The 19,440-nt window shown below is 37.7% G+C and overlaps 1 protein-coding gene across 1 annotated transcript; it reads left to right on the top strand.

The window, feature by feature from the left end:
- Positions 1-471: 471 nt before the first annotated feature.
- On the top strand, positions 472-8,743 carry LOC132039008 (plasma membrane ATPase 4). Its single transcript, XM_059429535.1, has 12 exons — positions 472-730; positions 4,611-5,852; positions 5,929-6,033; positions 6,109-6,418; positions 6,512-6,750; positions 6,845-6,877; positions 6,971-7,052; positions 7,137-7,297; positions 7,390-7,563; positions 7,676-7,858; positions 7,944-8,125; positions 8,222-8,743. The coding sequence occupies exons 1-12, from the start codon at positions 680-682 to the stop codon at positions 8,316-8,318; spliced, it is 2,859 nt and encodes a 952-aa protein (XP_059285518.1). The 5' UTR covers positions 472-679; the 3' UTR covers positions 8,319-8,743.
- Positions 8,744-19,440: the final 10,697 nt, after the last annotated feature.

Genomic DNA, 19,440 nt, shown 5'->3' with positions numbered 1-19,440 from the left:
ATCCCACTTGTGGAATTACATTGAGTATATTGTTATTATTTGTTGAGTTGGGAGCCAAAAATTAAAGACAAGCACAAAATAGGATCAAAAGTGCAAATGACCCTAGTCAGATGTCAATCCAATAATTTTAAAAGAAATCTAATTTAACCGAAAAACTCAGACAATACTTTACTAAATACAAATACTCATTTAATTCAACGATAACTCTTTTTTTTTTTTTTTTTTTTTTTTTAACTCCCTCCACGCACCCCCGCCCCCTCCCTGCCGGCCCGACCATCTCCATATTGAATCTTATGGGAATAATAATGTCTATCTTTAAATTAGGAAAATAAATAAAATAAAAAAGTCAGAGAAAGCAATTCGGCAAGTTGTGGGGGCAGTATTATATCATCGTCAAGGCAATTACTAATTAGGCATAGCTGGGTGTGTGTTTACACTGCTTGACTGTCCAGTATATAAAGGACCCCTTATACCTCTCATTTCTCAAACAATACAACAGCACAGAGGCTAAATATTAAACCTCTGTTATTATAGCTCTATCGCCGTTTCTATCACCCCAAATCTCATTTTGGGGTCTCTTAGAAAAAAACAGCAACCCATTCTATGATTACTGAGTAAAAAATCAATCGTTTTTTTTGTGTGTTGTTTTTCGTGGTTTTGATTTTCCTGTGGAGCAAAGATGGCTAAAGCTATCAGCCTTGAAGAAATCAAAAATGAAACTGTTGATCTGGTGAGACTTTTGTTTCTTCGTCTTTCCGCTTATTATCTTAGTCCATCTTTCTCAATTTATCTGATAATGTACAGATTTCGACGGTTGAATTCGGACATAAAATCTTTAAATTTTTTTCAAAAATAATTTACACATTTAGAAACTAAATAAAAAGGTGCATCACATAAATTGGGATAGAGGGTGTATTTTTTGTTTGTTTATTACACCATGTGTTTCAATTTATGTGATATAGTTCGGATTTCATGAGTCAAATGATTTTGACAATGAATTTGGACATATAATCTTTAGTTTACATAAAAAGTTGTATCACGTAAATTGGGATAGAGGGGCTATTTTCTTTGTTTTTTTGCATATTTTATTCAAATTGGTTATACATATTTGCTAGAGATCTCAATCCTCCATGTAAAAGGAAATGAAATTTGAGGAAATCTTGAATTTTGATTTTCTTTCCTTTTGCCGTTTTTTCCCTTTTATTTTAAATATAAGTAGAAATTGGATGCGATGATAAATGAGAGGCTTTGTTTTCCAGTATAGCATGCTTGTTTTACTTTTCAAGCAAACAAGAGTTTAACTGAAGTAACTATTTTTTTTTGCTGGCTTGCTAAACTTTTTCACTTTGTTCTTTTCAAAAAATTTGGAACTCGTCCATTGATTTTATATATACTTTTTCACTTTGTTCTTTTCAAAAAATTTGGAACTCGTCCATTGATTTTATATATATTCTCTAAATAAATTTCCAGTGTATACATATAGAATAAAAGTGTCTGTCTTCTGTGTATGTATCTATTTGTATCTACAGAATAGAATTTGTCATATGTGTAGACACACTTTCACATGTGTGTCGGTTGCAAAGCCTTAATTTTTCTGGTTGAATTCAAAATATAAAAAATATATACACCAGAATTCAATACTCTATTTACTATACATCTTAGTTTTCATGTTTCACTTTACAGGAGTCGATTTGACTAATCTTTGATAAATTAGATTATATCAACTCATTATTTTAAAATTATAATTTACATATTTAAAAACTACGTGAAAAATATTACAAGTTGCAATACTTCTTATCAGTACGATGAAAAAATATATTTTAAAATATTGATCAAAGCTCACATAATTTGACTGTCGAAAAACAAAACATGACAAATGATTTGGGTTGAAGAAAGTATATAAATAAAACATAATTTTAATTTTGTATATATGACGTAATTTTCACCCTTTTGTCCCCTAACTCCAACCGTGTATGGATCTATGCATTAGATGTATATAGATCATACATGTGTGCATATGTTTGCATGTGTATGTACCACTGTGTTATTTTCAATAATGGTAGTGTCCAAATCAAATAATGCTAATTATCGAATATTTTGGTTTATGTCAGTCACTTATTATTGAACTACTTTTTGGCCTGAAAGTTTTTGCTCTTGTTTTTATGCCTATTTCTTTATAAGATCAAATTTGTTTCATTCTGAATTTGCCAAGATTGAATATATATATATATATATATATATATATATATATATATATATATATATATATATATATATATATATATAGTTGAATTAAAATGTTGAACTAAAAATTATGTGGGTTATACAAGATCTGTCATCATAATTGTTTCTTAAGTTATGACATACATGTTCATATGCTCTTAAAGAAAAAGCCAAAAAGATATATATAAATATCTAAGGGTAAGCGAGAAGATTGTTAAAGTTTTGCCTTTTTCCTCTTTATTAATTGTGTTCACAAAAAGATTGTTATTCCTTCAATCTTCTTTCACGTGTTTGTTGGTTATAGCATGATCTGTCATAGCACGATAAAGAGAGAAATATACACAAGAAGTAGTAATAAATAGATAATTACCCTTATATCCCCAATAGAAGAAATCTGATTCGTTTTTTATACCCAACAAAGTCAAATAATTTTTGAGCATCCGATTCTACGGTCTCTTTTTCCTCACAGTATGCTGACCATTCATCATCATCTCTGTTAGTGGAACACTTTTGCAAGCAAAAGGAAAAATGAATTGATATTTTAGCCTCTCTAAAACTAGTCCAAAATAATTGATGTTTCACAAAATCATAAAGTATTAGTTCTTTTTTTCTTCAAATTTTTCCCTTGACATATTATTAATTTGATGTACAATAGAAAAAAAAATCATAACTAAGGGCATTTTAGTCATATCCCCTCTTAATTTTAGGAGTAAGTGAATTTCTTAATTTATGTGTCCAAACTTAAAACCTATAATTGAAAAATATGAGGTATGAAAAAGGAATATTGTTTTATGGCACTCAGGGTGTGGAATATCTATCAATAAAATTGAAATAGACTAGGGAAGTTTTGGGTTAAAATTCAGGCAGAGTAAAAAAAAATAAAAAAAATTACTCCCTCTGTCTCAAAATGATTGTCTTCCTTTTCTTTTTAGTTTGTCCCAAAAAGATTGTCTCCTTTCTATATTTAGAAACAGTTTAACTTTATGAGATGATTTACAGCCACACAAAGACTTGTTTTGGACCACGCATTTCAAAAGTCCTCCTTTATTCTTAAACTTTGTGCCAAGTCAAAAGAGGATAATCTTTTTGGAACGGAAGGAGTATGTGATATTTTCATCTGTGTAAATTAAATGTGTTTTGTATTTTTTTTGAGGGAGGGGATTTACTAAATGTAGTTTACAGGTTAAATCATGTCTTTTAGTAAAGTTTCTGTCTAATTAATATTGGAAGGGAATTTCTTTTGTACTTTTTCCGTGGTACCACTGCACTTGATATGTATGGATAGTTGTGATTTGAGAATTTCCACCTTATTAACGGCTCTGACTTATTCTGATATTTCTTTTTTCACATATTTCCATTTTTTGTGCAACCTTTTTCCTTAAATAATGGCTCTGACTATTGACTACTGACACCCTTTCTTGAAATTCTCAATTAGTTTCTATTAAATTAAGCAAAATTAAATATATTACCCTTCAATTTGGTCAAAATTTCAAAGATAGCCCCATCATAGTAGGCGTAGACAACGGTTGTGGGCCCATATGCTAGCGCGTGAACTACACGCGAAGATGCTCCATGTGGGACAGCGCGTTGAGTCCTATCACTTCATTTTGATTGGTTGTCATTTTCAAGGCCATTGTCTCAGGGTTGGAAACTCCACTTTGTGGGGTCCATTTGTTTAAGGGACCTACATAGTGGAAAGTCAACTCGAATGGCTCACACATCCATGTGACATTTTTTTGTTTATTCATGTGAATTATAGGTATAGAAAAGGATCCTTACATCAATAAAATAAATATGAACCATTGAATCTACACAATAGGAGTAATATATTATCAATACCCACTTAACAAATGACATTGTGTTGTTAGGATTAATGATGATAATGGTGTTGTTTATGTGTATAGTCTTTTCTGGAAGTGATTAGACCTGTGACTTTTTGTTTTCATTTACACTTCTTTTTCCTATATTTTATAAATATAAAGATAGAACATTTGACTTTGTTTTTTTGGAACATCAAACACTAAAATCTGGATGGAATAAGAATTCAAAAAATTTATTGAGCTAGGGAATGCCAGTTATGCTCTTAAATTCTATCAAAATTAGTTAATATTACATCATGAAATAGGACTTGATCACTTCAAGTACATGAGTTTCAATAATTTTCATGGATGTGTTTTAGACAACTCTACGTTAATTCAGCTTAACTGACAATACTAAGCATGAAGCTGTATAGCTCAAGTTGGTACACACAGAAATAATTATAACATATGTGGCCTTTTTCATTTTATGGATTGAAATAAAAATCTGGACTAGTAATTGTGGTGTAAAAGCAATTTGAAGATGAATGAGTAGGCTAACTTTGCTGTTTTATCTTGTTGAAATTGCAGGAGAAAATCCCCATTGAGGAAGTGTTTGAACAGCTGAAATGTAGCCGAGAGGGTCTGAGTTCGGACGAAGGAGCCAACAGGCTTCAAATATTTGGACCAAACAAGTTGGAAGAGAAAAAGGAAAGCAAATTTCTTAAGTTCCTCGGGTTTATGTGGAATCCTCTCTCATGGGTCATGGAAGCTGCCGCTATCATGGCAATTGCACTGGCTAATGGAGATGGAAAGCCCCCAGATTGGCAAGATTTCGTTGGTATTGTTTGCTTGCTGGTGATCAATTCAACTATCAGTTTTATTGAAGAAAACAATGCTGGAAATGCTGCTGCAGCTCTTATGGCTGGACTTGCTCCCAAAACCAAGGTGCTTAGAGATGGGCGCTGGAGTGAACAGGAAGCCGCTATTCTGGTGCCAGGAGATATTATTAGTGTCAAATTGGGTGACATCGTTCCTGCTGATGCTCGTCTTCTTGAAGGCGATCCTTTAAAGATTGATCAATCTGCCCTTACTGGAGAATCTCTTCCTGTCACAAAGAATCCTGGAGATGAAGTTTTCTCTGGATCAACCTGTAAACAAGGTGAACTTGATGCTGTAGTTATTGCCACTGGAGTGCACACTTTCTTCGGAAAGGCAGCACACCTTGTCGACAGCACCAACAATGTCGGGCATTTCCAGCAAGTGCTGACTGCCATCGGAAACTTCTGTATCTGTTCTATTGCTGTTGGTATGCTGATTGAGATTATTGTCATGTACCCAATTCAGCACAGGAAGTACAGGGATGGAATTGACAATCTCTTGGTGCTCCTTATTGGAGGCATTCCCATTGCTATGCCAACTGTGTTGTCAGTCACTATGGCTATTGGATCCCATAGGCTCTCCCAGCAGGGTGCCATCACCAAGAGGATGACTGCTATTGAAGAAATGGCCGGAATGGATGTGCTGTGCAGTGATAAGACAGGTACCTTGACTCTTAACAAGTTGAGTGTCGACAAAACCTTGGTCGAGGTGTTTGCAAAGGGAGTAGATAAAGAGTACGTGCTCCTCCTTGCCGCAAGGGCCTCCAGAGTTGAAAATCAGGATGCAATTGATGCTTGCATGGTTGGCATGCTTGCCGATCCAAAAGAGGCACGAGCCGGTATCAGGGAGGTGCATTTCTTGCCCTTCAACCCAGTGGACAAGAGAACTGCTTTAACATATATTGACAGCAATGGTAACTGGCATCGTGCCAGCAAGGGAGCTCCTGAGCAGGTACATAGGTTTTCAGTTACAGTTACATTGGCTTCCTGTATAATACACTTGTTACTGATATTACACTTTGCACCAGATTTTGGACCTATGTAACTGTAAGGAAGATGTCAGGAGAAAGGTTCATGCAATGATTGATAAATATGCCGAGCGTGGGTTGAGGTCATTGGCTGTCGCTAGACAGGTTTGTAATACGAAATTTGGATTTAGGCCTGGCATGGATGCTTTGATGTCTCATCGTTGTTTAACTTGTTTGCAGGAAGTGCCAGAGAAATCAAAAGAGAGCCCTGGAGGGCGATGGGAATTTGTTGGACTGCTACCCCTCTTTGATCCTCCCAGGCATGATAGTGCTGAGACCATCCGTAGAGCTCTTAACCTTGGTGTAAATGTTAAGATGATCACTGGGGATCAATTGGCTATTGGCAAGGAGACTGGGCGTAGGCTTGGAATGGGAACAAACATGTACCCATCAGCATCTTTACTTGGTCAAGACAAGGATTCTAACATTGCTTCACTTCCTGTAGAAGAGTTGATCGAGAAGGCAGATGGATTTGCTGGAGTATTTCCTGGTGAGTGTCGATTTATCTTATTGTCTAATGGAAGTATTTACAACTACCAAACCTTAGTCTAGATGATGACCATTTTCTTTTGTTGTTGTACAGAGCACAAATATGAAATCGTGAAAAAGTTGCAAGAGAGAAAACACATTGTGGGAATGACTGGTGATGGTGTGAATGATGCTCCTGCTTTGAAGAAGGCAGATATTGGTATTGCTGTTGCAGATGCTACTGATGCAGCAAGAGGCGCTTCTGATATCGTGCTCACTGAACCAGGTCTAAGTGTTATCATCAGTGCTGTGTTGACAAGTAGAGCTATTTTCCAGAGGATGAAGAATTACACAGTTAGTCAATCTTACATATTATATATTCCAGTTGACACCCCTACATTTTCTTATAAAAAACCCCATTAATTTTGTTCAACTTTTGCTTTGACAGATATATGCAGTTTCCATCACCATCCGTATTGTGGTATGTCCTAAGTGAAAATTAAATGTGATAAAGCCAATAACTCATTAATTATTTGAAGTTTGAGTTTGTTTGCTTGTGTTTTCCTGTTTGCAGTTTGGTTTCATGCTTATTGCTCTGATATGGAAGTACGACTTCTCTGCATTCATGGTTTTGATCATTGCCATCCTGAACGACGGTAATGTCATTTATACGGATCACAAAATCTTGCAATCACATTGTACCTCGTTTGCCAGGGACTAACACACTTTTCTTGGTCCAGGAACCATTATGACAATCTCAAAGGATAGAGTGAAACCATCTCCAATGCCTGATAGCTGGAAGTTGAATGAAATCTTTGCAACTGGTGTTGTTCTTGGAGGTTACCAAGCATTGATGACCGTTGTTTTCTTTTGGGCCATGCATGACACTGAATTCTTCTCGGTAAGGACTAAAACAGTATCTTGATGCATATTATGATTCTTTTACTTCAAATATTTTGTATGACCATTTCGGTTGGTGTTGTTCCATTATAGGATAAATTCGGTGTGAAGTCTCTAAGGCAAAGCGATGACGAAATGATGTCTGCTCTGTACCTACAAGTTAGTATTATCAGCCAGGCTTTGATTTTTGTGACCCGTTCGCGCAGCTGGTCCTTTATTGAACGCCCAGGAGCTCTGTTGATGGTTGCTTTCATGATCGCCCAGCTGGTAAGTGTTGGACTACTTCCACTAATATTAGATCATTGGTTAAAACCCCAAATAGATATGTATTGTCTAGTTCTGAAAGCTAGTAACTAAAACTTGTGAATGAATTGTCCAGGTTGCCACTTTAATTGCTGTATATGCCAACTGGGGTTTTGCAAAAGTGAAAGGATGTGGCTGGGGATGGGCTGGTGTCATCTGGATTTACAGCATTGTTACCTACTTCCCACTTGACATAATGAAATTCGCCATCCGCTACATCTTAAGTGGAAAGGCTTGGAATAACTTGCTTGATAACAAGGTATACTTTACTCTCCACATCAACTCCTCTTCTTTATATTCAATTGTTTCCTTGAACACTAACTAACCACTTGGCCTAACAACAGACAGCTTTCACCACCAAGAAAGACTATGGAAAAGAAGAGAGAGAAGCTCAATGGGCACTCGCTCAGAGAACTTTACATGGACTTCAACCACCAGAAGCCTCAAATCTCTTCAATGAAAAGAACAGCTACCGGGAACTGTCTGAAATTGCTGAACAAGCAAAGAGGAGAGCAGAGATGGCCAGGTACTATTAACTTTCCTAGGCATTCTACTAACTCTCCTGTCCTTTTGACTTTTTGTACAAAATTATAATATGGACATTCTATTCTCTATGTTGTAGGCTTCGTGAGCTCCACACACTCAAGGGTCATGTTGAATCAGTGGTGAAGCTGAAAGGTCTGGATATTGAAACGATCCAGCAGCATTATACAGTTTGAGAAACCTAATGAAATCTACACAAGAAAGGGAGAGGCAGGCTGAGATATTATCGCATGTTCTTTAGAGAACAAAGAGAAGCTTTTCGCCTGAACCACATAAAATTTGTCTATGATAAAGGGGGAAAAACTGTCTTCTGTGATCTTCCCCCCATCTATTTTTACTTTGACTTCGTTATGTAATTTGAAGCGCCACCCATTCAAAGGGATTGTGTCCATGTTTTTTCCAACTTTTTAATGGTGAAGTGACATCTCCTTGTAACAACAGTTTTTCCTTTCAATTTCACCTCCTCTTCCTTTTCTTTTTCTTTGTTTCTTCATTTGACGTTGAACTTGACGATAACGTCGTCTCTCAACTTTTTGCACATTCACTGGTGTATGTTACCCTTCGTGAAAATAATATGACTGAAACACTGGATTTCTTTTCTTGTTGATTGATCCAACTCTCTTCTAACTGGTTAGTTGTTAAAAAGGAAAAAGATTGACAAAAAAAAGCTGTTTGGAAATTTCTATGAAAGGACTATCATTCAGGCTGAGGAAGTCAAAAGTTAAAATTTCAGTGTATCCTATAATATTCACATTATCCTAAATTTCATCCCTTTGGGTGATTATTACTACATCCATGCCTGTTTAAAACTAGCAATCTAAAAGTTAAGATTTCAGTGCATCCTAACATTCACAGTGTCCTAAATTTCTTGTCTTTGAGTGGTTAGGTGGTTATTATTACAGCCGTACATGTTTGAAAATTTCTTTGAAATGACTATTATTCAGGCTGAGCAACCCAATAATTAAGATTTCAGTGCATCTTAATATTCAGAGTACACCCTAAATTTCATCTCTTTGGGTGGTTATTACTACATCCGATATGTTTGAAAATTTCCTTGAAATGAGTATTATTCAGGCTGAACACCGCAACAATTTAGATTTTAGTGCATCTTAATATTCATAGTACCCTAAATTTCATCCCTTTGGTTGGTTATTACTACATCCATACTTGTTTGGAAAGAAATTTTAAACTTCTCATTATCCTTACATTAATGAATAATGAAATGCTTTTACAACCACGGAAATCTAATGAAAATTATCTGTCGTGATTTTAAAAATAGTTGTCTCAAAATTAATTGTCATTTTACAAGTGCAAGATAAAGTTAATTATTTCTTTCATCTTATTTTGACAAGGAGACCTTAAGATAAGTTGCTAAAACAAAGGGGATGGGAGGATCGATACCGTTTGGATAATTCCGAAGAAAGACTATTGGCCCATGTAGTAATTGGTCTTGAGAACTACAACCACTTCAGTTATGAGAAGATGATGCATAAACAGAGTAAATATTAATGAAGAGAAATTATATTAACAGAGTAAATATTAATGAAGAGAGATTATATTTTAAGATATAAATAAAGATAAAATGATCAAACATACCTTCTACGTATTTCTTAAGGGGCGTGTAAGACTGAGGGAGTATAACAATCACAAGTTGCAAACTGACTTTTTGTCTTTCTTAAACTTAATGATCGGTCAATTTGCGCCACATAAATTGAAAAGGAAAAGAGTAGTATGATATTTAATTGGACTTGCAATTGACTCTTGAGAATTGGAAAAATCACTCTTGATCAGTTTATGGGTTTAACATATAGTAGTGATTTCACTAGGCACAACTTAGGCCAACAATGACATGACCAAATTGACTCCCTGATCTGCACAAGAGACAATTTCTTTTTAGCAGTAAAGTACTTGCACAAATAACTTTATCAAATGTGCCAAAAAAACTGATAACTTTATCAAACATCAATTGTCTTTATATGATTTTGAATGAAATCGTAAACAAGTAGATAGGAAAGCATCCATAAAAAATAGTTTAAATTAATAAATCTAAATGCTCTTTCCTTTTTATCTTGTTATGTTTGTCACATAGTGTTAGAATCTATTCTAATCCCAAAGGCCAATGTAATTCTGCCAGCTCTATTGGAAACTACTATAATAATAAGTGCATAACCATCTCATCTTTTCAGAATTTTCACTTTTTATGAAAATGACATTTATATCGAAATTGTTTTGAAATAAGGGAAACATCAAATGGCAAACAGGGGAATTTTTTTAGCAAAATCGTAAATTCTTTGCAAGAAGCACACTATGATATTGGAAGTAGGAGTCCGTAAGAATAACAAAGATTTCTCATAGGATCATAAAAAATGATTATACTGGATATGCGATTAGAAATAAATGTGGTAATTAACTATAAATCTTCAAAGGCTTCTAGAGCCATTTGGGACCGATGGTACCACCACAATCTTTCAATAATTAGACATCTTGAAAAACGGGGATGATGACATTCGGCAAACACATGCACGTCCACTATTAAAGACGTTGAAAACTTTAATACGTTGTTTGGTTCATGAATAAAAATTGAACATGCCAATACCACTAGATTATAATTTATAGCCAGTGAATCGGATGATTTGTGTATGAAGATGGATGATTTTTCTCGTTTTATCAAGACATGACATTTTAAAAAGTTTTTGTAAAAGATCATCAGTTACTTTTTAGAATTTTTGACTCTTTAAAAAAGAAAATTATGACCATAATCCTTATCTTGGAGTAGGGGTGGCAAAGGGGTGGGTTTGGTTGAAAATGATTTGAACAAAAATGGGTTGGGTTTCAAACCGCCCATATTTTATGTGGGTAAATATGGGTTGGGTGATAAATGGCTAGGTTGGTTATGGGTTAATCCCTATCATACAAGTGTAATATCATTTCAAGTGTATGTTTATAATTTTTTTCTTTTGTCAAGTTAAATTAATTTTTTCATATAAATTTCGTGGGTGAGGGGGGTGGGGGTGGGGGTCGTGGAAGGGGTAAGATTTTTTTTTTTTTCATTTTTTATAATTTTTTTATAAAAGTAAAATATATGAAATTGATTATTTTTTTGGCGGGGGGTTGGGTGGGGGACCAGAAATTCTTTTCCATTATTTATAAATTTTTTATAGAAGTAATATATATGAAAATTGAAATTTGGGGGGGAGGGGGGGCGTGGAGGGGGTGGGGCGGGGGTAAGAACTTTTTTTCCCATTTTTTATAAAACTTGTATAAAAGTAAATTATTTGAATTTTTTTTTTTTTTTGTGGGTTGGGGGGGGGGGGGGTTCGAGAGAGGGGTGGGGGTATGTCACGACCTTCCAGGGCCATGACGGCACCGGGCTAACCACTTGAAACATATTCACTTTATATACGAGCCCTTTCGGCTATCAAAATTATATATATATATATATATATATATATATATATATATATGAGAACTGTGAGACCATACTACCCACACTGCGTATCTACGAGCCTCTACTAGAGTACTAGACATATAGACGGGACAGGACCCCGTCATGCCCAAAACATGTATATACCAAAAGAATAAACCAATGGCACCTCCGAAGCAATGGAGTGCTCTCAATCAGCTAATAGCTCCTACAAGTCTGGATCGCCTCCCTGTCTACCTGTGGGCATGAACAGAGCATCCAAAGAAAACGGACGTCGGTACGAACATTGTACTGAGTATGTAAGGCATAAACAATAATGAAACATCAATGAAATGAGAGGCATCAAACGAGGAGCAATCTGTAACTGACTATGAATCATAAAAAAATAATGCATGCTGGCTTACTTCATACTCATCATCATATCATGTATGCATAAATATATAAGCTGCCCGACCATATAGGTACGGTGTAATAATCATTAGCATTAGCCTGCGTCCAGGCCTCCCGCGTCCGGGGTACCATCTCATGCCGCCCACTAGTGGTGTCTGCCCATGCCATCTGGCCATGGTGTATACGCCGCCCGCCTTAGCGGTGATTGCCCGGCTATATAGGCACGGTGTAATATCATCATCATCATCATCATATACTCATCATAACATATTCATCATAATATACTCATCATAATGCATGCATGGAAACTCAAAGACAACTATACTTTATCGGGGTGACATAAGGTCGTGAACCCCCGATTCCATTATGGAGCATTCATAAACATTCTGCCTCACCTTGAAGGAATTAGCATATAAGGTGAGTGTATATAATGATCAACATCAATAGATTATAGATAGCATCATTAGCTTTATAGGAACATCATATCATGGACTCTAGAATCTTTAGACTTAAGCTTATCATCATCATTATCGTACTCATAGTATATCTCTTATCTCATATGGCTATTCATGAACAAGGACTCTTAGTTTTCTTGAAGATAGGAAATTCATGAAGAAGAAGGAAATTCATGCCATAAGATTCATGCCTTAGAAAGAAAGGACTAGCCTCACATACCTTTGTCGTTTAACTATTCTATCGCTTGCTCGTTCTCCTTTAATGCACACGTTCTACCTTCAAGAGAATTCGTATCGACATTAGCTAAACAATTATAAGAACGTGCTTACTAAAGCTAGAGAAAATTGGGCAACATTTCCTTTGTTTATACGACTTCCTCCATATTCCATATCAACTCCCAAACATTCATAACAACAATCACAATATCATAAACAACAATCATCATTCATTTGCATTATCCACATTTCACAATTTCACTTCAAATTCTCCATAATCATGACCAAAGTTCACTATCGTTCTTTCACATATAATACTTATTCCATGTTCTAAATGTCATTCATAACGTATTTACAATCTCAACATATCAATATCCACAACTCAATCCAAACTTCTACTCAACAATGACACTATTGCCACATTTATGACCCATTTCCTATTTCCTTCTATAATCCAAGTGTTTCAACTTTTCAATACTTCAAACAACATGAAAAGATCATAAAACTTACCTTAGATAATGTAGGAACAAGCCTTGAATAGCAATACTCTTCTTGCACCAAAAACCCTAACTCACATCTTTTGAAATTTCTTGACTTAGATGACTTTAATATGTTTCACAATCTTGATTCTTGTTGGTTTGATGAAGTTGATCATCAATTTCCTTTGAATTCTTGTGGATGAAGAGTGAAGAGAATATTCTATAGGTTTCTTGAGAGAGATGGAATGAAAATGAAATGAAAATAAAATGAGAGAGAGGTCCCTTATATTAATTCAAAATCTCCCGACCAGAGATACGGACACATACGGTCCGTATATTTTTCATCGGCCGTATGTCCGGACCGTATGTTTGGTCCAAGAAGTGTGCCATTCTCGGGCTGAACCTACGGCTGGACATACGGTCCGTGTATTTTATACGGCCGTATATGTCTGGCCGTATAATGCCCAGCTATCCGAGACTTGTTCTCGTCGACTCGTTTGATCTCCAATCCTTATGGAACCTTCTTAACACTTGTTTAACACCTCAATACCAATCTAAGGGACGTTATAACTCTTTCCCAAAGCATCATTAGAACATCATTAACTCGATACTCATAATTCTTGTCCGACACACAACATATGACTTGCTTTCCTTACAACTTTCTTCCCTTACCTTAAATGTCTTGGAAATCTTAATTAGGACCATTAAAGGCTATTTCTTACTTATCAAAACATCGTATACGTCATGCCCTGCATAATCTATTCACTGTATGCTAACCGGAAATTTTCCTAGGTGTGACATTCTCCCCCCCTTTTGGAACATTCGTCCTCGAATGTTAAGTCATCGGGATTCTATAAAAATTTCGCCAGAGTTTCCCCTGTAATATGGCACTACCATCCTATCACAACAACCCATAATAACATTGCCTCACAGGGCCACAACACAATAGCAATATAAATTGGCCACACACGACCCATATGCATAAAAGAAAAACATACATACCTCATAAACTCGATGTCTCATCATGGATCTCTTCCGGGGGCTGAAATAAATGCGGATATGTGGATTTCATCTTCTCTTCCGCCTCCCACGTCATCTCCTCTCGATTGTTATTTCGCCACAAGACTTTAACTAAAGCCACTTCCTTATTCCGAAGTCTTCGTACTTGCCTGTCTAATATGGCAATAGGCACTTCTTCATAAACTAGCTTTTCTGTCACTTGAACATCATCTATTGGCACAATCTTCGTAGGATCTCCAACACACTTGCGGAGCATTGAGACATGGAAAACTGGATGGACTAATTCAAGTTCTGGAGGCAAGTCCAATTCATAAGCTACTTGACCCACCTTGCGGATAATCTTATAGGGTCCAATATATCGAGGACTTAACTTTCCTTTCTTACCAAATCTCATCACACCTTTCATTGGCGACACCTTCAAAAATACCCAATCATCAACTTGAAATTCTAAGTCTCGCCGGCGGTTGTCCGCATAAGATTTTTGGCGACTTTGGGCTGTCAACAATCGATCTCGGATCACCTTGACTTTTTCTACTACTTGTTGAATCAACTCAGGGCCTATTAATTGTACTTCTCCGATTTCAAACCATCCAATTGGAGACCTGCACTTCCTTCCATATAAAGCTTCATACGGAGCCATTTGGATACTGGAATGGTAGCTATTGTTATATGCAAACTCAATAAGGGGTAAGTGGTCATCCCAACTACCACCAAAATCTAAAACACATGCTCGTAGCATATCCTCCAAGGTCTGAATAGTACGTTCGGCTTGTCCATCAGTTTGCGGATGAAATGCCGTGCTGAGCTTTACTTGAGTACCTAGACCTTCTTGGAAAGATTTCCAGAACTTGGCTGTAAATTGTGCTCCTCTATCTGTAATAATGGATATCGAAATACCATGAAGTCTCACAATCTCCTTGAGATACAACCTTGCATAATCTTCTGCCGAGTATGTGGTTCTGACAGGAAGAAAATGAGCTGCTTTCGTGAGTCTGTCCACAATCACCCATATGGAATCATACTTACCTCGGGAATGGCGTAACCCTACAATAAAATCCATATTGATTACTTTCTATTTCCAAGTAGGAATTTTCATTGCTTGCAATAATCCTCCTAGCTTTTGATGTTCGATCTTTACTTGCTGGCAATTTGGACATTGAGCTACAAATTTCGCTATGTCTCTTTTCATACCATCCCACCAATATATCATCTTGAGATCATGATACATCTTTGTCGCTCCTGGATGAATAGAATACCGAGAATAATGAGCTTCTTCTAGAATTCGACGACGTAATTTCGCAACATTTGGAACACATAGCCTGCCTCGGTATCTAAGAATTCCATCTATAGAAGTTTCAAATGGAGACTTCTCTTTTTCATGAAATGTATCTCTATAATGGCTCAACTGAGGATCTTCATATTGCCGCTCTTTTACTTCCATGTTCAAGGACGAAACTGTGGGATTATTAACACTAACTCCTGCACCACCTGAATCAATTAGACGTACTCCAAGATTAGCTAGTTGGTGGAGCTCATGAATCAATTCTTTCTTCTCCGAAGGAACTTCACATAGGCTACCCATTGATCGGCGGCTAAGCGCATCAACTACTACATTTGCCTTTCCGGGGTGGTATAAAATATTCACATCATAATCTTTCAATAATTCTAACCACCGCCTTTGCCGCAGATTCAACTCCTTTTGTTTGAAAATGTATTGGAGACTCTTGTGATCTGTATAGATATCAACATGCACACCATACAAGTAATGTCTCCACATCTTTAATGCATGAATAACTGCAGCCAATTCGAGATCATGAGTTGGGTAGTTCTTTTCATGTTTCCGCAGCTGTCTCGAAGCATAAGCAATGACTTTACCATGCTGCATCAATACACATCCTAACCCAACACCGGAAGCATCACAATACACAACATAACCATCTGGCCCTTCTGGGAGTGTTAAGACTGGAGCTGAGGTTAATCTGTCCTTCAACTCTTGGAAGCTACGCTCACAAGCATCATTCCACTGAAATTTAGCTGACTTCTGGGTTAGCTTCGTCAATGGGGCTGAAATAGATGAAAAGCCCTCTACGAACCTTCTATAATAACCTGCCAATCCCAGAAAACTACGAACTTCTGTAGGCGTCGTAGGCCTTGGCCAAGTCTTCACAACTTCAATTTTCTGAGTGTCAACTCTAATGCCATCATCTGAAATATCATGACCCAAGAATGTCACAGAATTCAGTCAAAACTCGCACTTTGAAAATTTTGCATACAATTCTCGAGTTCGAAGAATTCCAAGAACAATACGTAAATGATCGCATGTTCGATTCCGTGCGAGAGTACACCAATATCATCAATGAATACTATTACAAATAGATCCAAGAGAGGCTCGAATACATTATTCATCGATTCATGAACACGCCGGTGCATTAGTTAACCCAAATGACATCACCCGAAATTCATAATGGCCATATCTCGTTCTGAAAGCTGTCTTGGGAATATCTTCTTCTCTAACTCTCACTTGATGATAACCCGATCTCAAGTCTATTTTGGAAAACCACTTGGCACCCTGTAATTGATCAAACAAATCATCAATCCTTGGAAGAGGATATTTGTTCTTTATCGTCACCTTATTCAACTGCCTATAATCAATGCACATTCGTAGGGAGCCATCTTTCTTTCTTACAAATAAGACGGTGCTCCCCACGGTGATGAACTGGGTCTAATAAACCCCTTCTCGAGCAAATCTTTCAACCGTGCCTTTAACTCTTTCAATTCGCCGAGCCATTCGGTAAGGAGGAATAGAAATAGGCTTGGTATCCGGCAACACATCAATAGCAAAATCAATTTCTCTTTCTGGAGGAAGGCCTGGAAGTTCATCTGGAAATACATCCGGAAATTCATTCACTACCGAAACGGATTGGAAAGTTGGCGACTTTGCTTCGGTATCATGAACTCGGACTAAGTGATAAATATAGCCCTTAGCTATCATCTTTCTTGCCTTAAGGTAGGAAATAAACCTACCTCTTGGAGATGCCGTATTACCCTTCCATTCAAGCACGGGCTCTCCCGAAAATTGAAATCGAACTACTTTCATTCGGCAATCAACATTAGCATAACATGAGGCCAACCAATCCATACCCATAATCACATCGAAATCTAACATTTCCAACTCAACTAAATCAGCTTTAGTTTGGCGGTCACATATCACAATTATACAATCTTTGTATACTTGTCTAGCTATCACGAGATCACCAACCGGAGTAGATACCTCAAAAGGTTTAATTGGCTCGGGTTTCACCCCAATACGACCAGCAACATATGGAGTAATATAAGATAATAGAACCCGGATCTATCAATGCATACACATCATGAGAAAATACGGACAATGTACCTGTAACCACATCTGGGGAGGACTCAAGATCCTGTCGTCCGCTAAAGCATATATGCGGGGCTGAGTGGCACCTGAAGTAGATGCTCCCCCTCGGCCTCTACCTCGGCCCCGCTGAATCTGGGAGTCTCGCCCCCCGGCCCACTGAAGAAGAACCAACCGCTGATCCTGTGGGCTGGACCCCAACTCTACCACTCATCGACGGGCAATCTCTCATCATGTGCCCAACCTGGCCACAGGTATAGCAAGCATCTGAACCCTGGCGACACTGTCCGGAATGTAATCTACCGCACTGACTGCATCGCGGTACTGGAGGTCTCCTCTGGCTATAATCTCCCCCAAACTGAGAACCTGAGGCCCTCGAACTCTGACCCTGTCCTGAATAGAAGGAGCGATCAAATCTCCTACCTGTAAATCGGGGAGGTGCACTAGTCACCGACTGGCCTGAGTGTCTAGAATATGTCTGCCTTGATCCCCCTCTATAATCACTGCCTGTGCCCATAGATCTAGCCCTCTTGCTTTGCCCTCTATCAATATCACGATCACCCCTTTGCGGATGTTGTTGTCCTTCTAGATTCTGGGCATGGGCTTGAATACGGGAAATATCCATCCCATCTTGCAACGAAGCCGTCAAACAATCTTTGAACAAATGTGGCCCTAAGCCACTCACAAATCTATGTACCCGATCTCCCATATCGGCCACCATAGTCGGGGCATATCTAGCCAAAGAATTAAATTGAAGGCTATACTCCCGGCACTCATATTTTTGCTTCAAATTTAGAAATCTATCCGCTCTAGCTCGGCGGACCTCGGGTGGCAAATAATGGCGAATGAAAGCATCTACAAATTCTTGCCAAACGGGAGGAGGCGCATTCTCTTTTCTTGATGCTATCCAATTATTATACCATAATACCGCCACATCCCGGAGTCTATACGATGCCAACTCCACAGATTCAGTCTCGGAGGCATGAATAATCTTTAATGTCCTCAACATCTCATCAATAAAGCCTTGCGGATCTTCATCCGGCTTTGACCCGAAGAACTCCAGAGGATTCAAACTCATAAAATCACGGGCTCTAGTACTAGCTGACCGATCACTTGGGCCCGCATTCTGCCGCTGTGCCTGGGCGGCAACTAACTGTGTCAATAAATGAATGGCCTCGGTCACTTGTTGACCCGAAGTAGCCGGTGGAGGAACTGGAGGCATAGGAGCTGGAGCTGAAGCCCCTTCTTGTTCTTCCGTAATAAAGGGGTGGAAGAAGTATTAGATGGAGCCTCATTATGTGATTCACCCTCATCTACATTCATTGGCGGCTCTCTTTCTGCCCGCCTTTTCATCGTAGTCTTGCCCTTCTGGGCGGCTTTAGCTTTTCCCTTTGGCGGCATTTCTGAAATCATAACACACTATTAGGGAGGATAAAATCTTATACACGGCTCTATCGCACGATCTCATAAGAAGAAAGATGGTCATTTTTCCTAAATGCCCTGTAGCCTCCTTTTTATTAGCGTGGCGCGCAACACACCATAAACAAGACTCTACTAGACACGGCTCGTAGACACTTCCTAGGACTGAACTGCTCTGATACCACTTTTGTCACGACCCGACTAGGGCCATGACGGGCACCCGGGGCTAACCACCGAGCACCACTCATTCTATTACTCATCCTGCTTTCATTCATATTTCTTATGCTCATAATCATAGAAAACTATTTCATTTGAAACATATTTACTTTATATACATGAGCCCTTCGGCTAACAAGATATATATATATATATATATATATATATATATATATATATACACACACACAATATGACTTGTGAGACCATACTACCCACACTGCGTATCTACGAGCCTCTACTAGAGTACTAGACATATAGACGGGACAGGACCCCGTCATGCCCAAAACCTGTATGTACCAA

This window comes from Lycium ferocissimum, chromosome 12 (assembly GCF_029784015.1).
Source record: "Lycium ferocissimum isolate CSIRO_LF1 chromosome 12, AGI_CSIRO_Lferr_CH_V1, whole genome shotgun sequence".
Classification (NCBI taxonomy): domain Eukaryota; kingdom Viridiplantae; phylum Streptophyta; class Magnoliopsida; order Solanales; family Solanaceae; genus Lycium; species Lycium ferocissimum.
The sequence above is the reverse complement of the archived record's forward strand: the minus strand, read 5'-3'. Positions and strand labels throughout refer to the sequence as shown.

Bases quoted from the DNA above. Each gene is read 5' to 3' on its own strand.
- LOC132039008 (XM_059429535.1), top strand. From the start codon at position 680: ATGGCTAAAGCTATCAGCCTTGAAGAAATCAAAAATGAAACTGTTGAT. The intron at 7,564-7,675 runs GTAAGTGTTGGA...TGAATTGTCCAG, and splicing joins CTTTCATGATCGCCCAGCTG to GTTGCCACTTTAATTGCTGT. The intron at 7,859-7,943 runs GTATACTTTACT...GCCTAACAACAG, and splicing joins ATAACTTGCTTGATAACAAG to ACAGCTTTCACCACCAAGAA.